The following is a 23214-nucleotide window of genomic DNA, read 5'->3' as shown; positions in this document are numbered from 1 at the left end:
TCAGTAACAGAGCAATGAAATCCCAGTGGAATTTCATCCTCCAGGAGCCAGCAGTAAACTCTGTGTACTTTTGAACAGATAAGCAATGGCCAGCCAGAAACTGAGATTTGCATTATTTAGACAAACAAAATCTAGTGGGGTGCTGTTTCTCCATGCTTCCATCTGACTTCCTTTCCGCCTTGCATGTGGCACCAGCTCCCATGCCCGTCTGCATCAAAGCAGCCAATGTAAACATGGCTTTGGGCAATGCCTGCTGCCCCAGTGCCTGCAAAATCTGTTTGAATGGCAAATACTGACCTCAACAGGACTTATTTTCTGCTATCTCTCAACAGGGCTTTTTTTGCACTATCCCTCCTACTGTTAGCACGTAACACATGATGCTTAGGTTTAACTTAAACAAGTATAGCCCACAGGTGCAGCAGCAGCTTTTACTTACTAGGTGTAGTTTATATGCCTCATTTTGAAAGCACTGTAACAAAAAGACACGTGCAAATTGTCCTGTTATCTGAGCCGTGCCTTAGAATGACAGAAGACACGCTGTGGCTCTACTCCAGAAAATAAGTCTGCACAATAAGACTGAAGCCCAAGCAAGTACATTCAGAGGATATATACTGGGTTTACTTGCCTGTCAAGAGCAGTAAAAGAGAGTTATGGTTCATCAGGAAGAGATAATAATGGATGCTTGCAGCCCTGACAGATAATGCTGCTACAGAAAAACCACATTAATGCAGTGAAGATCTTCACTAAGGAAGAAATTCTCTTATCCAACACCACTAACTTAAGATATAGAAGCCTGACTTAACAATACATAATGGAATCTAAAGGTATAGAGAACAGATAAATCCAAATAATCAAAACACTTGGTTTTCTTTGCCAGCTCTGTAAGTACCTAGCCAAATAATAGACAAAAAAACCACCTGGTCCCTACTCCTGTATTTCAATGTCTAGCTCTGAAATCAAATGAAAGGAAGAAATATATTCTTTTCACTTAAAACCCCCAACCTTTACTTCAAAGCTTTTATTTTTTTAATCTGGACAAATTAAACATGCAAGCATGTCTCAAGCTTGGAAGGAGGAACAGCAAAGGATAGCAAGACAAACTACAGACATTAAATACGCTAAGAGTACTGATGTTATTCTAATGCAATTTTTCACAATGTTTTACTGAAAATTTAAACTGCCTTACAGTTCTTGACACCAATTTTACATTCAATAAATAGAAACATAGACTTTCTGACTATTCAGAAGTTCACAGTATATTTTGCTGGGATTAAGTTCCAGGTCAAAACCTGCTGTCCCACTTCAAAATGATCATAGTCTCACTACAAGATGTTACACTCTTTTGGAGGTGTGAGCAGGGGCAGTATAGTTATGACAAGGAAATGGATCTCCCAACACCGTTCTCAGAGAAGGAAAGACATTTTGCTAAGGAGGAAAGTACCTTTCCTGTGAAGCAGCAAAAGCATTTGGGTATTCTGACCACAGTGTCAAACAGTGACTGAGGGGGGCAGGCTCCAGGCAGGAATTCAGCTTCACACAGACCAGGAAATCCCGTGACTGCCATATACAAACTACGCCTTTGGCTGTCACATGATGTACAGAACAAATGCATGTCGTGATGAAGATCAAAATCAGATAGCTCAGTAGAACTCCAGACTTCTTCACTTTCAGATCACACATGAAAGCATAAATGACATGACAAAGGTCACAGGAATACAGTGAAAAGAACACACTTCTGTTTCCTGCTTCACACTTTCTCTCATGCTGACAGCATACACACACCAGCACAGTGTTTTGCTGCCTTTTATAAGCAGCCTTTGAAAAGCTCAAATAAATCCTCTTTCCAATATATTGTTTCCAGTGCCTTCTTTACTAAGAAAATAAAGGCAAGGTAATGAAGTTCATCATTAAAAGACTACATTTATACAAAAACATCCCTACTCTCTGGATAAAGTGAGTGAAAGAAAGAAAATTCTTTCAATATAACAATACAGCAGTAAACATATGAGTGTGCAGGGCAAGGGTCATGGAGAGGAAGGGGTATTATTATGCTATCAAAGAAAAGATGCAGTTTATACAATTATTCTGTTGCTACTCACTGTATTGGGTACATATGGCAATCCATAAACTTTCTCCTGTGTTTCCTTTAAAATTTCTGTGGTTGACTTTTTTAGAGGGTGTTTACCATGGTAGATTTGGTCCAAGACAGCATAAAAAACCTGAAGAGAGAAAACACATTTGTCTTTGGCACATGTTATTGGCATATGAAAACCAAAAAAGACACAAAGGAAAGAACATGAGAGATGGACTGGGGAGAGGGAATAGTTTAAATATATATGGTTTGAAAATCTTCTATAATTAGTACAACACACTAACGTTATACAAAGAAAGAAAGAGATTTTTGGAGTTCATCAACCACCACCATCATGACCTTCCATAAATCCATGTTTATGTCATTTATCACACTGGGAGTACTAAACTGTCTGCAGCTTTTAAATAAATTAAGATCTGTCCCTAAGGCCCTCCAGCAATTCCCCTTTTCAAGAAAAGTATTTTTAAATTCCTATTTTGAAGTTATTTAAGCGGACACTGCAAAATAAGCTATTTCAAGATGTGTACATGCAACCATGAGAAAACCTCACCCCTGTAGGGGCAACTTATGGCTTAGGCAGCGAACATAAGAACTATGTTAAGAATATTACAGAATCAATGAGGTTGGAAAAGGCCTCCAAGATTATCAAGTCCAACCTTTGACCTAAAAGTACCATACCCACTACACAGAGCTGTGGACACTACTGAGTTTCTGCCAGAGCCCTGCAACAGTGTAGTACTAAGGCCTATTTTTCCTTTATTTTTAGCTCTCCATCAGAGCATCTCCATCAAACCATCAGAGCAATAAACTGCTTAAGTGCAAGCTTAGCTAAAAGCACACTGCACCAGGAGGCTACTGTGCCAGAAGTAAGAGCTGATCCATAAGCAATTTTTATGCATGTGAACTACAACAGAATGCATATCCAAATAACTGAGGTGTTCAGAGAGTGGGAAAGCAGCACCATTAAAAAGACTTTCCAAGCAAACACAGCAAAGCAGAATCTCTGGAACGGTAACAAAAAACATGAAAGAGGCATGGACAGAAGAAATTATTGCAGTCTTTTTTTTTAGTAAGAAGATTTCCTATTTTGTGGAAGTGCAAGGAAGACAGAGGACACTCACTGCTCTACAACGTAAGATATTTTTAGTTTGATGGATCCAGATGCTCAAGGGAAGAGGTCAGGTCATCCTGTAGTCAGCACACTTCATAGGAAAGTTGACAATAAGGAGCCTCAAAAAACTTTTTTACAAGGAATGAAGCAAATAATTTGGCTAGAGATTCAGGCCCAGTCACACTCCTATAAGGTGCAATACCATCCCCAGTGACAAAAACACACTTATAGTTTTGTTCCAGAAACTATAATCATGAAATTTTATGAAAGAAAAAAGTTGTTTGGATGTTTTAGGTCACCTAATTAACACAACTCCTTGAACCTCAGAAAAGATTCTTTATTATGAAATGTTAGTAAAAATCATTCTGAACTCTTTAATAATTTATCAGAATTCAGAATGTTTTTATTTGTTCTGGATACAACATGTAGTTTCACCAAAATTTTGACTGTTTCTAAAGGAGTATAATTCTTCTGTTTGAATAAGCTGTCTTCTAACATACAGAATTCTGACAAACCATTTGACAGCTCTCTTGGCAAATAACAAATGTGCACATTGGGGTTTTTTCCAAGAAAAACAGAGGGTTATAAGCAGAGGGGTGAATAAACCATGACTTGCAGGAGTTACTCCTAGATTTCCTGCTTGCTCCTCATTAGCCATGGCTAATGAGGAGAAGAGAGGTCAGCAAGACTCAACTTGCACAATCACCCATTAATGACATTGCAAGTTTTATGTCCCAGGTAGCAACACTGAACAGGATGTGTAAGCACTCAACATTGTCCATCTACAAATGCAGAGTAGCCAGAAAGCATCTGTTCAGACTAAAAATATACAGAGAAATCTACACTAGACTGCAAAAATACTCTTATTTATCTAAGAAGAGAAAGAGGCTTTACAATGGCTTTGCATTCCTAGTCACTAGAATCCCCCCTTTTTTTTTACACAGTTTAACAAAAGCTACAGGTTTATGACAGCAAGGGTGACTAAGAGTATGATCCGCAGTAAGTACCATGAATAGACCTGACAACTACCTCATGTAATAGTCCTAAAAAAGTCACTTTCTCCTGTCACCTTAGACCTTTTTAACTCTGCAGTAGTCATTTCACACCAACTCCCCCTCTCCTCTCTACAAAACCCAAATCAAACATGACGAACTTCAGCATCTGACAATAGACTTTAGCTTCATGCTTCAGCACAGCCTTGATCCTCTTTTTTCTATCTCCCATCTTTGTCTGGACCAGTCTGCAGCTGCTCTTCAGTGTTCTTCACAAGATGGGGGAACTGCATCTGCACTGCAGGGGACCTTCTCTAAAGTAAAATTTGGAGTGAAGTAGTTTGTGGTCAAGGAGCAAAAGCTCAACTCACAGCTAGGAAGTAGGGAAATGTCAAAGAAAGGCCAGTGAAATGTTTTGCCTAAAGAACAATGTGGTGACAGGGAAATGAGTCACTGAAGTCAGCTATAAGTTCTCCCTTGATCCTGGCACATGTACAGTGTGGGAAGAAAGCTGTGAGCCAGGCCACCTGGACAGCACGGTTAAAAAAAACCATCCCTGAAAATAAACTTGGATGAACTTTATACCCACATGCATTTCCATCTACAAACCACAGTTCTGTGTGTTTACAGAGGCCTTTGAAATGGGAAAGGGAAACACATCCCAGGACCACAGGATTTTAGATGATACTGCTGAGGAGCAAGCTAATACTTAATATCAAGCAGCAGACAGATTATTTCTAATTTCAGTAAAACACATTTCTCAAAAGACATAAAAATATAAAAACACCATCAAATACTCATTAATCTTCATACTGTCTCTCTATTTTGCACTTACATTGGTATTTATTAGTTTCACTTGATTCCAGTTCTTTCTAGCTCCTTGTCTGCTTAATAGCATTAATATGCACACACTTAGGCACTTTCCACTGAATTTACTACTGACTGAAAGACTCTGGGATTCAATCTGCCTGGCAAAAGCCTTAGGAGAAGATGTATGGACTCTCCTATCTTTCCTTCTGAGTAACTGATTACACGACCTAAAAGAAAATTCAGAGGTATTATAGTTATGAAAAAGCAGCAATATTTCTTACTTTCATGTGCCAATATAGACTTATTTTCTGAACAGACCACAGAAGAAGAACCTCCATGTGTTTTCCACACTACTGGAATATTTGTCAGCATTTTTTCTACTTTTAAAGGTCAAATATAGCTAACATAGCCTCTAGCCATCAATACAGAATATAGTCTTTGCAAAGTCTGAGGGAACAGTATTAGAATCATCATTCACAGTATTTTCAAGTATAGAGCTAGCAGCACACATATATTTTGGCATCTGCAAATTAAAATATATTTTGCTTCAATTATTATTATACTTTTTAATTTGCATGACTTAAAATATACACTTCTAAAATGGAATGTATTAGCTTTGTATTTGCCATTTATGTAGTCAACTTCCCTGGGACATTTTTTGAATTATTCAACAGAACAGCTCTGCCAATTTGTCTCTTTGAAATGAGTGCACGCTTCTGCAGGTTTTACACCTGGCATCTCCAAAAACATAGTGCTGAAAGTAGGAAATTAATAATATTATTCAGTGTGGCATTGTGGTCATTTGGCATGCATTGAAACTAGTTTAACTTAATTTACACAAGAAAAATTTGATGGCAAGCAGCCTGCTAAATCACTGCATCACTGCCAGCACCAGTCAATCATTAGGCACCCACGGGAACTTGAGCCCACCAGAAGTGGGTGTTCTTGAGCCACAGGGTGTGGAATGACTCCAAGACAGACTCTAAAGAGGCCCAGGGAGCAGCTGAGGGCCAACAACAGCAGGGACATTGCACAGCCCCACCACAAGCAACTGATGCAATGACTTCTCCTTTTGGAATACTCTCTCTGGCACCACAGAACAGGGAGGCCATACCACTTGTGAATATATTTGTGACTTATATTGCTTGATATCTGAGCTCATTTAGCCTCCACAATGCCAGCTTGGTCTCAAACCTTGACAAGATTATAGCAAACACACATAAAAAGTTGAAAGAAATCTGTCAGATTGATACATAGCTGTTATGGACAGAGACACCAGAAAAGGGTGCATGTCAAAGGACCTCATCAACACTTTGGTGGTTACTAATCTGTACATGTGTTGTGCCCCCATGAGTAAAAGTCCACAACTAAGCATTCACAGTATAAATTTTATTTCAATCCAGAATTTTTTCCCCAATAAAAACCTCCTGTATTAATTATTTATATTCTCGCCCACATTCTTTCTGGATTATCAGACATGCCTATGAGAATCTTTCAAAGCCAGCAGTGTGCATTTTAAAATCAGACCTGTAGAGAGAGTGCAGTTATATTTTCATGTCAGGGAGGTATAGGCACAGGTAGCACCTGCCCAGCCAACATTGGCTGCTGACAGCCAGTGCTGCACTGAAAGCACAATTCAAAAGTCCAATTCAAATGTCCATTAAATTTAACCACGGAAAAATACATGTATTACATGTATACACTGAAAACAGTGTTCAGTCTGGCTTTGACTAGTGTAAATGACATGTATACAACTTACAGGTCCACACTCCAGGCTTCTGATTAATTTAAAGTCTTCTATGTAACTGCACAGAGAAAACTGCAAATATTGAAGTTTCTCTTTAAGATCAACTTCAATTAGCCAGCCCAACTCATGTTTGTGGACAGGGTTGTGATCATTTGGCCACTTCTCAAAGGAAGAAATACCAAAGATCTGTAAATTTGTTTCTTTTCACATCTCAGTAACCAACCTTCACTGAAATATTATAGCAGAGTTATCTCACCTAAACACCAGGTTAATTGTAGAAGGAAAAACTATATGCTTTGCGCTTAAAGAAAAACAAAGAAGAAAACAAAATCAAACAGCAACAACTTGTAGCACACTAAGCACAGCCAAATGCTTACTGTAAAAAAAACTTGGCTGGAAGCTAATGCTACTGTACACATCTGAGAACTGCTGTTGCAGGACTGAAAAAGGCCAAATACCATTTTATATAGAACTCTGATTTCCTTTACTTCCTTTGAAGCACAGCATCACTGATTGTTTATGGAAATGACTATGTGACAATCACATGACAAAAGACAATCACACCTACCCACAGAAATAAAGGTTTATGAATTTAGTTACTTTTCCTAACACTGTGAGAGAGAAGTCTTACATCCTTACAGCTAAGGCAGCAATTTTGCTGTGACAAGTGGCCACTTTCATCTGGAGCTGCAGAAGACAAGGAATTCAAATCACATTCTAGTAAACAGATGTGCTGGTTTGATTTTACTGCGGTAGCCTGTATCTCTCAGTCCTACTATATTTTAATGATCCAAGGTACACAATACTTCCTCTACTTCAAGTTCTCCTTAAATGATTCCATTAACTCAAGAATTCGATCTTAAACTACATTTGGGAATTCTGATAACCCAACCATTTTCAAAAGCTGTGGTTTTCATGATATTTTCCTATAGATGGAAGCATTTAGGTTTAAGCAGACAACACAGAATATGTTCAAAAAAAGCCACACAAAAGTTAATATAAAAATTCATTCATTTTAATTAATTTTCATATACTTAGATAACATATCTACATTAAAATAGAAAATTTGGTCAAATTATAAGAACAAAAATATATTTTGTTAGTGCTGATTAGAGAACAGAAACTAGAATGCAAAACACATACCTGGAGTTGCATATCAGCTGCAGCACACACCTTTTTGGACTCACATAGCCTTGACACCATGTTTTTTGGTAGTGGCTTGAAAAAAAAAAAAAACAGGTCACATTTAGACTTTTTATTTGTAAATTGTGTTTAAATAGCTAATTACTAGAAGAGGCTGAAGATTAAAAAAAATGGCTGGTGGTAATAAAACACATTTGAAGTGCTTTGCATTGAGGAAGGAACTATTTGCCAAGCAAAGCATTAAATGGCCAATTAAGATACCAGCATTAATCCACACAGCAATAGAGAAATCACTAAGCAAAATCTGTTTGCTTTTCTATAAACTGATTCCATATTCCCTTATATGCCTGTTAAAGATGTTATTACTATTTTTAGACACAAAGAACAGACTGGGGCAGTTAAAGCCCTCCCACATCATATAATTCATAATACTGAGCTTAATAATACTGGGTTTTCATAACTTCAACTGAGACAGCAACAGACCTTCAACCCTAACCCACATAAAAATATTTATTTGTACTGAACAGTAAATATCTACCCTTTGAAATTTTTTTAACAAAGTTAAATTTATTCCACATCTATGGCAATAAAATTATCCATGCCACCACATACTGAAAAGTCAGAAACACTTTTCAAGTAATTATAAAAAAACCTTTTGACTTTCCATCCAGATGTCTGCAAATACATCCAAAAACTTTTTAATGCCACATTTTTAAGAACCTCTGTCTATGAATGCTTGACCTTACGCTTCTTCCACCACTTGCTGAAGCTTTTCAAGAGATGTTTTTCCTAACAAACATACTCTTTTTTTTTCCCTAGCAGATTCCTTAGCCAAACAAATGGAATATAGTTAAAGTAACTGCATTCTTGCTAAAAAATTTAAAAGGTACTAAAAGTTGTACAACACATATAAGAGTTATGTTTAATACCTGGCATCTCTATGTTATAGGGATGTTAGCTATTAAACTTGACTCTAAAATCATACCTATGCTTCTATAGTGTGCTGAAGCATTCAAGAAATAATCCAAGAAAGTCTACAGATATGGCAAAGCCGTATGTTTAGATTCTCTGCAAATTATATGAATTCCAGACAAACAATATTCACAGAATAAAAACTCAGCTCTAGAGAAGCTTCACCTAAGTGAACAAAATTTTATCAATTGACTCTAGAATCTCAAAGTTGAAGCAGGTAAGAAAAATTCTCTGCTTGCACAGTTGCTTTATGCAGTACTTGCTAAGGCTTGCAACCTCTTCTCCAAGTCAAAAGTTAGCTAGGTCAAGTACATTATAGAACCAGAGAATTTAATGAGGCAGAAAATCAAAAGAATCAAGAAGAAAGTAAAAGTAAAATCAAGAAGAAAGTACAGGTCACTCTTATGACTACACTTGTTGACAAAAAGCCAAAGGAAGAAAACATTTGTCTTTCTTAATGTTTGTCTTTCTTAAATCCATCAGTGTTACTAACCTGGCTCAAAGATTGTTCTGTGATCATAATTCACAAGCCAAGCAGAATTTGGCACCAGAAAAACACTGCCAAAATCAGATTAAATCAAAAGAATTTCAATTGATAAAGAAGTCACTTATTTTTCCCAAAACACCTTTGGGATCTTAACACTTAAGATTTCAGGAAAGCAGAATTTGACTCCAGAGGGTTTTTCAAAGATCACAACTCCACTCCAAGGTATGTTTCTGTGAATGTCATGCACACAGATACACTCAGGTCTTGAACTGGAGCATGTGCTGTTTCAGGCAGTAGAAACTATTCCTCCTTGCTCCATTACAATCTCACACAGTTGCTTAATAAGCAGCTGAATGAATTTAAAAAAGGTATCAGCATTCTTACTTCACTTCTCCTGAAAGATGAACTCTCTGATAACACCAGAATGAGACTGTCACCTGCCTTCTAAAAGAAAGACTTCACAGAGCTTTGCCTAAAACTACGTCATTGAATAACCATTCAATTTTTAAAATTTAAACACTACATGCTTTACTTTGAGTCCACTCTTCTATCCTTCTCCATTAAGTAACTTTAAGATCTTGGAGTGAATTTTTCAGTTTTCATGGTGGCTAAAAGAAAAGAACTCCCTGTATCCCAAAGCATGCTTAACTCCTTACTGTTGCATAGTAATTGCAACACATTGTAACTGTACTATCTGTGGGCTTATTCTTTCAATCATGCTAACACAATAGTGTCTTTGTAATTCCATCTCTGTGAAAAATGAACTCAGTTCAAATTTGAACAGCTGAAACACTGCCTTTGTTCAAGAGAGCCTCCAAAGACACACAAGCTTAAAATTATTTAGCAGAGACCTACCACGTATCTCTGCACTTTACAAATGAAATTAAACAAAATCACAGTGATACAGAATGGCATCCATGCCCCAGACTCTCTGCTTAAGCGCTGTAAGGTCCCCATTTTGGTATGGCTTGACTTCATGAGCTTACCTGACTAATCCAGCTTTAGTAACTAATTATTACAGTCCTCTCTATTTATTCATTTTATCTCAAGGATTTTTTGGTTTGAGTAATCTTTTGGATGAAAGGAAAACTAGGCTTGCTATTTTCTTGAAACAAATAGATTTGTACTGGCCAGCTTTTTCAACTAAGTTCAAAAGGTCTGCTCCTTTTGACAGGAAAGCTTGCAAGCTTTGTCACTCCTCAACATTGAACAGCACAACCTTTCAAAAGGGACAGAAAGCAGAGACAAGCTTTCTATAAACTTCAAGATATTTTGGACCAGAACCTCATGATCTATATCAAAATGAACTCTCATCTTTAAACGTCTGCTCATCAATTTCTTTTCTTGCAATGCTACTAAAATACAATTTTCAACAGTTCACGTTTTAACCTCTTTCCCCTCCTCTTCCCACAAGCATAAGCACTGATTATAAGTGCAGATCCTCAAAGATGAATCCTTCTACAACTGACTTTTATAGCAATGGTTAATATAAGATGAGATTACACTGGCAAGTTTTTCTGATGCAATAAAGTTCAGTAGGAATATTAGAAACCACACCAGCTGAAGTTTCCATGCAAAAACTAGAGTGCAGATGCAGCAACACCAAAAGAAGGATGCTTTGTCAAATTATCTGCATTGCCTCCAACACAAACTGGGTCAGTAGCAAATCCACCTTCTGCCAACATCCAGCAGAGCTCTGAGGGTGTAGCTGGTGAATAAAACAGCTTTCTAGCAGCCTTCTAGCACAGAGAAGCTCAGTCACTTAATTCATAAGAAGAATATTAATGCATGTTCTCATAGAGAACGGCATATTGATTAAATGGTTTCACAATTTTCACATTCTACCTTTTTTGTCCACCTTCCTTACTTCCCCTTGAAAAGGGGATAAAGTGGACTCATTTTTTTTCAAATAAATCAAAAACTGGAGAAACAAACACAAAAAAAGTGAATTTCCTCTTTGCACAACAAAAGAATTAATCAGGGAACAAGCAAAGAAATTAAGCCCCAAAAAGATATTTGTGAAGCTGAAAATGTAAGAGAGATGGGATTTTCAAGTCGAACTACTTCATAACATATACACAACAGAAAAGATTGCTTCCATCTATTTGTGTTTAAATGACAAACATAGAAATCTGATATCAGATTCTTAAAGTCAGCTTAGATGAACCAATATAAGCAAAAGCAGATTTATGTATGTTGGATAATGGCTTAAAAATGCATTCTAAAATTTTAAAAAATCAATTAAAAGGAAGGAATCTAAGGCTCTCAAGAGCCACAGAGCAGTTTTAGCCTCTTCTTCTCATCATCCAGCATAATCCATTCTTGCTCTCTTCAAGACTGGACTTTTACATCAAACCTCTCTCAATTGCTGTCTGAAAAGGGAAGATTTCATCACCAATAAACAGAAGTAGTTTATGGAAATGCCAAATGGGACACAATGTCTGGTTCTGAGCTTTTGCACTGAAACTAAACATGGTTTAGATTTGTCAAGTCATTTTGAAAATACAAAGCCATAAATAATGTGCAACAAATCTCTTTCAGATGTTTTAGTGAAGCTCATTCTCTGAACTCGTATGCAATCAGATTAACTCCATGCTGTTTAAACACTTCATGAACTTTATAGAGAACAAGAGAACATTAGAAAGTCCTATTTCTGTATGTGGATTCAAGTAGATAAATGATCAACACCCCTGAACTGGGTTTAATTCCCAGGTTTCAAAGAGACCTTTCTTAGTGCGATCAATTCTGCAGAAACAATTGCTCTCTTGGAAAAAAAAAAAAAGAGAGAGAGAAATAGAGAAATTAGAGAGCAAATTTCTCAGACAGTATCTATTAAAATAGAAGTTAGACAACATATTTTCCTAACTGTTCAATGGAGGCAAACATAATTCTACTTCCATAATACTGAAATGCACTGAATGCTTAGTACTGGATAAGAAGCTCCAATGAAGTATAACATTACACAGCTTAGGAGGAATTTTTGAAATGTTTGTATAAATATAAATCATTCTCTATTACCATGTTTTAAGTGACCACCAAAAGTCACCTTGTTCCAAAGAGCACTGCTTTCCAAATACCCCACAGACAGTATATCCTTGCAATAGACTGATAAAGAACAACTTCATGTAAGAACAGCATCATCAGAGTTTTAATGCAGAAATTCATGACTGACAGAACCTAACTAATACCAATATAATCCTAAATAGAGCAGCATATTTTTCATCACAAAATATTTCACTCAGTGCCCTACACTGTGCTAAAAATGGAAATTTTGAAACACTGCAGATCATTTCCATTTACATCCATGATTGGCTACCTGAGCTTTATTTTAAGACAGACTTTAAAGAGTTCAATGACAAGTGCTATTTTTATCATAACTTACCTGTAATTATATTAAATCATTCCAAACAACTTGATTCACACAGAAGTTGTTCACCTACTATACCTTGTAGGAAAAAAAATGGCTGAAAGTTTTAAATTTGTAATTGGAACCTGGGATATAAGAACCCAGTATTCTTACACAGATTACATGTATCTTTTTTGCAATGACAATATTAACATTTTTCTGAATAACTGAAACTGTAATACTAAAATAACTTTATCCATTGTTAATTTCGACTTAAAACATTATTAATTAATAACACATGTGAAGATGATTCTTTTCCTACATACATTTTTTCCTATTTTCAAAATTTTACATTTTTTTCCTACCTGTCCTGTTTTATAATGCCTTGCAAACTGGTTAACCACTCGATAGTCATTTGCAAAGTACTCCATCAGAATTGAAGGAACTTCAGCAAAATCAGTAGCACATCTGGTTCCTAGAGGTAGAATAATTGTACACATTAGCATCTGCTATTTTCACTAACAAATAGTTAACTCTTCCCAAAAGGTTTTGCAACTTTCAATCTGGACTTTTGGTGAACTTTAATGTTCTTTTATTTATTAAGTCAATATTTTATTTCCATTATTGTACATAGTGCCAGAAAAGCTTCATTATAATCCTACACATTTTACTATAAATCACAAAGTAAAACAAAATATTTGAACAGCTGGGTGAGGCACCTTATAAAGCTCTGGATCACACCCTTTTAAAACTAAACCAGACTGTAGCCAAACTGGCCCTACATGAAACACCAAATCTATTTAAGTGTCCTAAACCTAAATTAAACTACAATGTAAATAAAACTCTGCCTTAATCCCATTCACAGTTACAAGTTTTAGCTTCCATCTGTTTGCTGAGCTTTCTTATGCTTTACATTAACCTTGCCTTATGACCGAGTCATTCACTCAAGGAACACTCTTGCAGATTGAAGATGTGTTCTATGTAAGTGCAATGAGGTAATATCTCAGCTGTTACTTTTTTCAAAAAGCACTTTTCCAAAAACCTTATTTACTCTAATCTTTATTAGCATCTTACCCAATGGAAGTTACTAAAAAGCGTAACACGTTGCCAAATCAGAGCTGAATTTCTAATTTCTATATTAAAGTCAGCAATGGAAAAGTTGTTGCTTTCATACTGGACCCACTGGATCATCACCTCCATCCTGGTCTGCCAGAGACAATGTCAATATTCAGAATCAGTCTTAAATCTCAGTCTGCTTTTACTATTATTTGAAGACTGGTTTTTAAAATCACTCCTTTGACCTCTACAAACTATTCTGTAATTTTTAATATTAATTTATAATCTGTTTACACTCAGTGATACAGACAGATACTGCCCTTTAATACAAATAGCATTTATCACACTGGTTTTTACCTACTAAATAGAGAGAAACTATATTCTCTCTGAGCCATCATTATCCAAAGGCAAGATAAAGTCTAAGAAACTATCCATTCTAGTTCTCTGTACCTGCTGCAGTCTGAATTGACCTTCAGACTAGACACACAAAATGAACATGCCCAAACACTGCATGAGGTTTCACCAGTACCTTTACCATTCTAATACTGCTGTTAGACACAGCTCTAATGTAATTTCAAATCACACTGGACCTTTTCACAGACATATCAGCACTATATGCACTTCTGCATTGACACATAAAACTGTGATTCTGTTTGTGCACCACTGCTGAAAAATCCATCTGGTAGAAAAATTCTCCTTATATTCTGAAAATGCATGATCTGCACTGTGTAGTTCTGAATTAAAGAAAAGTAAGGCAAGAGAGAGCAGGAAAGATGTCAAATTACTCAGCTCATCTCAACTAGAATGTCAATTTCTTTTGTGCTCACAATAGCTTGTAGTCATATTGTTTCCATACTTTACTACCCTCATGTTCCATGAGAGCAGACAGCCCCTAACAGACATCCCTGGGACAAGCTCTTTGATTTTTACACATTCCAAATCCATTAGAAAAGGATTCTCTGCAGAAACAACAGCACTGACCTTCAACCTCCAATGCTGCTTTTGCAATGCTAGATCTGGAGTGAAATCCTCTGGGATGCAGGACTGCCTGGAGCTAAGGCAACACAGAAACCATACACAGGGACTCCTGGAAAATCTGAGCCTCACAATTAGCCACTCCTGCCCCTTCAAGAGTCTGACATGCAGAAACACATGATTCAGCACAAGAGGAGAATTCACACCAAAGTGGCTATTTTGGGCATATAAGTATTCCTGTAGCTCAAGATGAGCAAGGCTATATAAGTGGAAGGAGTGGGGGAGAGCCCTTAGACTGCCCCAAAGACTATACAGAGCTTATACTCAAGGAATTCTGCAGTGTTGATCTGTTTTAACAATGTCTAGTAGTGACATACTTACAAAATAGTTCAGTCAACTTTAATTTTAAATGGACAACTTAAAAAAAAGAGTATTTTGCCACTGGGTGCAAAGGTATGTATTGATAAAACATGAACTTAACATTAACACCCCTTTGTATCATTAGCATAAAAATGCTAAAACATATTAAAAAACTAATTCTTCAGACAAGGGATTCACAATCTCACCTGTTTCGTAGTTTGTTTGGTTTCTATTTTTTAATAAGTAAATGTCTACTGCACTTGAGATTTCCAGCACACTATTGTAGAAAAGAATATACCAAGCTGTCCACAGGTAAAAAAAGTAGCATGCCATGCAGCCTTAGCCAGCATGGGTGTTTGACCTGTTTGCCATAACTGCAGAAAGTTATAGGAGCCAGAGACCTGCCAGCCAATACCTTCACTACTCTTTGCAAGACTTAATTCACTGATTTTCCTTCATTCATTTTCCTAAGTCATTTCCAACCCAGGATTCAATGTAGTTTTACAGTAGGTACAACTATTTCCCAACCTCCAACTATCCCAATGATTATGAACTCCACATAAAAAAAACTTGAAAGAGTGGATACCACCAACAGAATAAAGATCAACAGTACATAAAGAAGAGATACAAACACCTAATTCTTATTAGAAAAAGAATATTCAAATGTTGTTTGGTTGAGTTTTACATAATATCTGCAGATTTGATACTGTATTCTCAAATCATCAAGGGTGTAGAACTATTAACATGACAACCATTTTTGGTTCATACTCTTTTTATTCTTTTGTTTTGTTCTATTTTTAATTTTTTTTTAATCTACACCTTTCTTCTGTAAATTAAACATTTGACTAAAACAAAAAAATCACGACTATAACTTTCTTACCAGTGACATGTTGGTACCGAGTTCTCCCCAGCATAGAATGCATAGCATGTCCCATTTCATGGAACAGATTCTCCATCATGCCAGGACTTAGTAGCGTTGGTGCACCCCTTGCTGAATTGGGAAGGCTCAGCATAAGAACAACTACAGGTAGCTGGTACTCTCCATTTTCCTTTAGCCTGCCACCTCGAACTGTAAAGTGACAGTCCTTTTTGAGGTAAAAACAAACATGGACAGCCAATGTCATTATGTCAGTGATATTAAAACAATGATTAAATTAAACTAAACTGTTAAATCAAATCAGAACATATACTCAGCTACACAAGTAGAATTCAGTGCTGCTACTGAACAACACTGTTTCTCCATCCTTACCATATACCTCAAATTCATAAAGAAATTATTGCATAAAGGAAAGGTTGTGTTGCTTCTAGAAAATAAAATTATTTCTTTATGTTTTAGAATTATCAAAACCATTCAAACTTTCTAACAGGTACCACTAGTGACAAGAAATTTACTGATCTGTCAAATCCATAATGTACAGATTAAATTCTCTCCTCAACCTTCAGCAGCAACTTCTTGCTGCTTGGTAAAATATACCACATAGCACTACTAGTATATTGGGAATTACTAGCAAAATAGTTATACATCAAACTAATGTAGATTTAAAGTTCGTCCACTCATCACCTCACTAAAGGTGGCAATTTGCAGATGCTTCTACTGAGTGAAGTGTCTACTGTACTGCATCCTATTGCAAATATACTGGCACTAGGTGGTGACTGAGCCACAACAGTTAGAACCACCTACAGTTTTAAGGAGAATTTAGAATAAAAATTAGTTGAATGTAAAGATTAGAAAGTATAAATGTCAGATTGTTTCTACTTGTCAACAGTAGGTCAGAAAACAAGTGTTTAAATATCTACCATTTCTCTAAACAGAGTTCTCGAAACATTTTGTAGCACCTGTTATTCTGTACCACAAAGAGTCTGAGTTCAGCCCATTGGGTGTTCTTTTAAATGAAAGCTTGCTCTAAAAAATATTTTACCTAAACCCACACATGAAGTTACAGACATTCCCTGTTTAAATTTATTTTAAAACAAGGTAAGTTTTACTAAATTTATATTGAATGCAAATAGCACTAATGCTACAGTCATTACTTATATAAAACCTAAGCTGAAGTCAGATCATAAATAAATGTTACCTGATGTGGTTTATCAGGTCGCTGGAAGAAGTCACAATAGATGTACCCTAGCAAACCTTCCGTTTCGTGAACAACAGCCTGAAGAAAAAAAGGGTATAATTTCCATAGTGAAAGCACTGATAACATGCAAATTGAAGACATAATATTCAAATCCCAAAACTTATAACGAAGAAATAACAGACAAACTGGGAATAATTAATATAAAATCTGTTCTTAATTTTAATTGAAAATAAATATATGGACAAAATTCACATCTTGTATCTCAAATGACAGACATTTCTGCATTTCACTCCAAACTAGCTAGTCACAGATTAGTATTAAAAGTACCTTCTGTGTTAAAAAAGCCCACAAATGACAAACAGAAGCTGATTTACCACAGAAATAAAAACAGAAAGAGTAAGGAGTAATTATAAATTGACCCACAGTATATAAGGAACATCATCTGTTGCTGGAGGCTGAGGATCGAAGAGGAGTGGAGAAGATCTAGCAATGAATAAATGTAGGAAGACAACAGAGGAACTTGGGAACCTGATGAGTAAGTTACTGCCCAAGTTTTGATTTCTACCCTTCCCAAAAAAGAGGGCAGAAAAGTAAAAATCAATCTCAAAGTAAAGATAACTCAAAAAGTAAAAAAAAAGAGGCAAAGACACGAGACACACCTCCAGCATTCTAGTCATCTTTGGTCATCTACAAATTGAAACTACAACTACCAGGGCCCATTCAGAAAGGTGCAACAATAATCTCCAAACAGAAACTGTTTCTGATTGACACGGAGCTATTAAAAGGCCATAAAATACCAAACATCCAAAAGGCACTTAAAGAGATGATAAAGCTTTTGAGGTCTAACTTCAACTCAAATTAGACAACTAGTTTGTGTTTTTCATAGGTATCCAAGTAATTTTTTTTTAAGTTTGATTCATAGCTCACAGGAACACACTACCTTGTTTATCCTCCCTTTGGTTTCAGATGCTGGGAACAAGAATACTTACCAACTTTCGAACATCTTCAGACCAAATCTCTCCCCTTTTTGTCTGTTCAGCATAGAGAGAGATCCCTAGGAGCTGACTGAACAAAGAGTTCAAACCTTCCATGCATGCTCCAAGAGAGAAAAACGGACAATACAAGCCAGGATCAATGTTGTACCTAAGGGAATACAAGAATCCCAAACCAGTCAGTCAGCAGAGCTACATAAACTACAGTACTCACTTTCAAGCCACAGGATGTCACAAAATACACCAGCTCAGCCCAAAGACCCTCAGCAAGCATGTTTGGCTTTATTCTTCAAATGGTGAAAGCAAGTTACAGGCACAGTGCTTTGCAGTACCTCAATTTTTCTTATATTCAAATCTGGATAGCAAATTCAACAGATGTTGACTATGATTTTCAGAAATGTGGTGAACATGCAGCCCAAACAGACCATGGCAACATGATGGGTGGCCAAGCAGTGGCTTTTGATACTATAAGAGGCCACTGGCACTTAAGTGCCTTTCCCATGCCAAGGCTGCATCGTGTGACTGATCAGAAAAACAAGCTGGCTTTGGCTGTGGTGTAAGCCAAATCCTCAGTTAGGGCAGGAAACCAACTGGTAAGCACTGCTGACTCTGCAGTCTTGCCTTTCACTGCAGCAACAGAAACACCAAGTAGACACAATCACCTCCCACACAAAAATCACACCTCAAGCTCTGGGGACTCTCTTGAACCATGTAGAAAATATCTTACAGCTGCGAGCCACCTGGAAATTTCAGTATGCAACATTGATTTCAAACATGGCCAACACAGCTTCCTGTGCCTAACCTCAACCAACTATGTTCAAGATGTAGTACAGAAGACACTCATAGGGAGGAAGACATCATATATCTGCATGCACGCACATAAACAGAATGAATAAAAAATTCAAAAAGGAGTTCAGAGATGTATGCAGTCTTTAGAAGAGTTTACACTCCCTGAGGCTCTGACCCTAAAAAGTAAAGACACTACAAGTGCAGCAAGCAAATAAATGCTTTGCAAAATTACACCTTTCAGCAGCTGATCAGCACCACACAACTCTTTTGAGACAATAGCAAAATCAGAACTACAATCTGCTTGTAGCTGTGTGTGCACCACAAATGGCAAAAAATACGCTTTCCTCTTTTCACATACAAAGCCCAAGCGATATTTTATACTATTTTCTAGGGTCTGAGAGTAAAGACTGTTTAACTCTAGACAATCACAGTCACTGAAATTTAAACATGCATCAGCTAGACTACAATAGCTGGACACCAAATATGAGAACCATGCTGTTTTAAGGCCTGGGATCAAAAGGCTTATTTACAGACCAGCTGTGAAAGAACCAGCTAGTCCCTACCCACATACCTACACTCCCTTCCTTCCCACTCCCACACAGAAGACCTGAAAAAGAAGCCCACGGGGGAACAGTTCACTTGCTGAAGTGCTGCTTACAACTGCAGCTCTGATTCGCTGATGGGCATCACTGAGCTGTGAGGCACAGCAGGGCGGAGTTACTCCTCTAAGCCATGATATGGTGAGGTACAAGACTTTCTTTATTTTCACACCACAAATGCAAGAAACTAAAGTCAGTGTATTCCATTCTATACTAGAACATAGAAAATAAAGCAGATTTTGCTTCTACCATACTGACACAATTTTTCAATAACTTCACACCTAAATTCACACACTGCACACTTCCATGTACATGTTTTCCTTCTTACTCAAAGCGTCATTACACCCAAGGAATAAGCATGATATAAATCACTTTAGATCAAGTTAGATAAAAAGACTGAAAGCAAGTCTCTAAAAGAAAGCAGAAGAGATGAGTTAATTTTCATATAAGCCACAGAAATTTGGAGTACAAAGGACATTGACTGACACACAGAACTGTCCCTTCCACTGCAACATACAGAATATTACAGGGTATGTGTTGAATATCCTAAGAATTTTTAACTCAGTAATTTCTAAGAATTGAATGCTTTCAACAGTGGCCCTTTTTGGAAAGCTTTAGCAGGTAAATCTCAGATGTCTCCATATTTTTATAGAGTCACCAAGTGACTGCCTTCTTGCCAGACTGTTACCATTAAAACTGAAACACACCACTAAGTGCTTCAGACCTCCTGATTCTGCTCTGAAGCTCTCCCTGGATACAGACTACAAGACCAGTTAAAACGCCCCATCTTTGGCAGCAAATCATAACAACCTCCATAATAGTTTAGAACTGGTTTTTGTCATATCACTTTAAAATCTTGTACTATCATCCTACATGCCACTATGAATAGTAAGCTGTAATTCAAAGAACTGCTTCTTTAACTAATATCTGGCTACAAAAGTACTGTCACAATACATACCACAGACAAGCTCAAGTGGCTTCACTGCACAAGAGCTTTTTTGCTGAGTGCATTTCAATCAGTCCTGCCAAATCTATGCTTATTTGCAAAGCCTGCACACCCTCCTCCCCCCCAGACATCCAGTATCATCCAGGATTCCTGTGCTATTTCCTCCCTGCCCAATGGGAGAAGAGACACAAGCATACAAGGTATTTCAGGAAAGAAACATATGATACAGTACTACAAACACACACTTCAGTAAATCAAAATTTAACACTACCAACAGCTCACATTCATAACAAAACATCAGATTTTCACAGCTGCAGGAAATTAAAATGTGTTACTCCCAACAGTGAGTTCAGCTGCAGGATAAGAGAACATGAAAATAATAAGAAATTAAAGAACAGCCCCTTGAAAACATTTCATGAAATTAGATAACTTTTACACAAGAAATAAGAAAAATCAAAAGATGTGTAGAGACTGCTCAAAATTTTCTAAGAGCAGAATTTTTTTTTGATGGACCAGCTAACCCTGGAAACCGTTTCCAAGTACATGAAAGACAAGAAAGTCACCAGGAGCAGTCAGAACAGATTCAGCAAAGACAAGTCATGCTTAAAAAGACTTGATAACCTTATATGATGAAATAACTGGCCTGGCAGAAAAGGGGAGAGCAGTGCACATCACCTCCTTGGACTTCAGTGAGCCCTTCGACACTGTCTCCCATAAGATCCTCACAGAGAAGCTGTCAATGTATGGGCTGGATGAACAGACAGAAAACTGGCTGAATGGCAGGGCCCAGAGGGTGATCAGTGCCACAGTGGCTGCTTGGAGGCCAAGGACCAGCAGTGTGCTCCAGGGATCAGTACTGGGTCTAGTCCTGTCCTGTCATTGGCAGATAACATCAAACTGTCATCCAAACTGGGAGCAGAGGCTGATATGCCAGAGGGTCTTGTTTCCATCCACTGGGACCTTTACAGGCTTACAGGATAAATGAGCTGATAGGAACAGAATAACCTCAGGCACCAGTATGTGCTGTGGGACACCCAGACCCAGCAAGAAAGGAGTTTTTCAGACAGGGACCAGGGGGTCCTGGTGGACACCAAGTTAAGCATGAGCCAGTGAGGGACCCTTGCCACAAAGAAGGTGACCAGCACCTTGGGTGCATTGGGAAGAGCATGGCCAGCAGGCTGGGGGAGGTGACCCTTCTGATCTACTCAGCACTATGTCCAGTGCTGTAGTGCTGCGCCCAGTGCTCGGCTCATCAGGAAGAGAGGCACAGCCACACTGTTGTGCCTTGGAAAGAGAAAGCTCAGAGGGATCTTAATAAGGAGTATAAATTCCTGAAAGGAGGGTGCAAAGAGGAGAGAGCCAGGCTCTTCTCAGTGCTGCCCAGTGACAGGACTGGAGGCAATGGGCACAGAATGGAACATGCAGGAACAACAGGATGTTGCATCTTAACATCAGCAAACATTTTTTTCCCAGTGAGGATTAGCAAGGTTATCCTCAGAGGCTACAAAGTCTTGCAACTTGGAGACATTTGAGATACTGATACTCAGCTCTAGGAGACCCTGCTTTAGCAGGGGGCTGGACCACATGACCTCCAGAGAAAATTTCCAACTCCAACTACTTCGTGAAGATGTCATATGGAACTTAGGACAAAGAGCACACAGCTGCAGCGTGAGATAGATGCCAGCTTTATCAGAGGAAGACAATGTTTCATACTAATCACAAAGGATTACCACATTCAGTTGAAATACTGCATTAATGTGTTTGCTGGAGGGGTGGAACAAAACAACCTCTGAAACAAAGTTTGATTTCATTTCAGTCAAATACACAGATATGTACTAGTGGGACAAAGCAATGATATTTCTTCATGGATAGAACAGCTGACACTAATATATTGCAGGGAGAAGATCACTGCCTACTTCTCTTGAATATGCACACTGTCCCCATGACCCCACTCCAGGATGTGAACAGGGCCTTCTGATAAATACTTTTACTGTCACTGTCCAAAGTGGGGAGAGGGGGTGGGGTGGTGGCAGGAAGTCAGTCTGGAATAGTTTTGTCCTTTGAAAAAAGCAGTATACTTATCCACCCCCTCAGAAAAATAGTAGTAACAGAGTATAATGCCTTAAGGCAGACTCCCCAGAGGAACTAGCCCCCTACTCTGGCTAATGTTTGAAGATGTCACAATCTTGACATTTTGAGTACAATGAGGTCCTGACTACACAACCACTTTAATAGAAACTACACAAAGTTAATGTCAGTCCCTTCTGCTAGAACATTGCCAGGATCAAACGTTTCCCACATTTAATGAAAGATGTGTGTTCATGTTCTTCTTGCCAATGGAAAATTGAAAAAAGTTTTGAAAAAAACATTTTTTTACACAGAATGCCAAAACAAAAATGTTTTTACTTCTGATCTCAACTGTCTATTTCTGCCTTGCCTATTCTATATGTGCAAAAAAAAAACAAAGCTGAAGATACTGAAATATTCTCAAATACCACTAGTGTCTTATGCCACAGACTCAATATTTAACTTACTTCTGGACACACCTGGCAGCAGTCAGCAGAGATTACTATACCTTGAGTTATCTGGCATCCACTGTTTGCTAGCCAATGCAATGTCCTAGGAATTATGCAGAAAGGGATTAAAACGCGTAATATAGTGCAATTATCACAATCAGATTATAATAACCAATAATACTTCAAAATGAGCACTGGGTAGTGAA

The 23214-nt window shown here is 37.6% G+C and overlaps 1 protein-coding gene across 1 annotated transcript in view; it reads right to left on the bottom strand.

Annotated features, from left to right (window-relative positions):
- The window catches only part of MIPEP (mitochondrial intermediate peptidase), a 67248-nt gene that overhangs the window by 19770 nt on the left and 24264 nt on the right, over window positions 1-23214 (bottom strand). The window contains exons 12-17 of the mRNA XM_005417781.2: window positions 18156-18309; window positions 17167-17244; window positions 15972-16176; window positions 13066-13175; window positions 7896-7970; window positions 2100-2219 (exon numbers count right to left, since the gene is read on the bottom strand). Coding sequence (XP_005417838.1) covers window positions 2100-2219; window positions 7896-7970; window positions 13066-13175; window positions 15972-16176; window positions 17167-17244; window positions 18156-18309 — 742 coding nt within the window. The remainder of the gene's footprint in view (window positions 1-2099; window positions 2220-7895; window positions 7971-13065; window positions 13176-15971; window positions 16177-17166; window positions 17245-18155; window positions 18310-23214) is intronic.

Source organism: Geospiza fortis, unplaced genomic scaffold (assembly GCF_000277835.1).
Source record: "Geospiza fortis unplaced genomic scaffold, GeoFor_1.0 scaffold16, whole genome shotgun sequence".
NCBI classification, from domain to species: domain Eukaryota; kingdom Metazoa; phylum Chordata; class Aves; order Passeriformes; family Thraupidae; genus Geospiza; species Geospiza fortis.
Note: the sequence above shows the minus strand (reverse complement) of the source record. Positions and strands in the feature narration are given on the sequence as shown.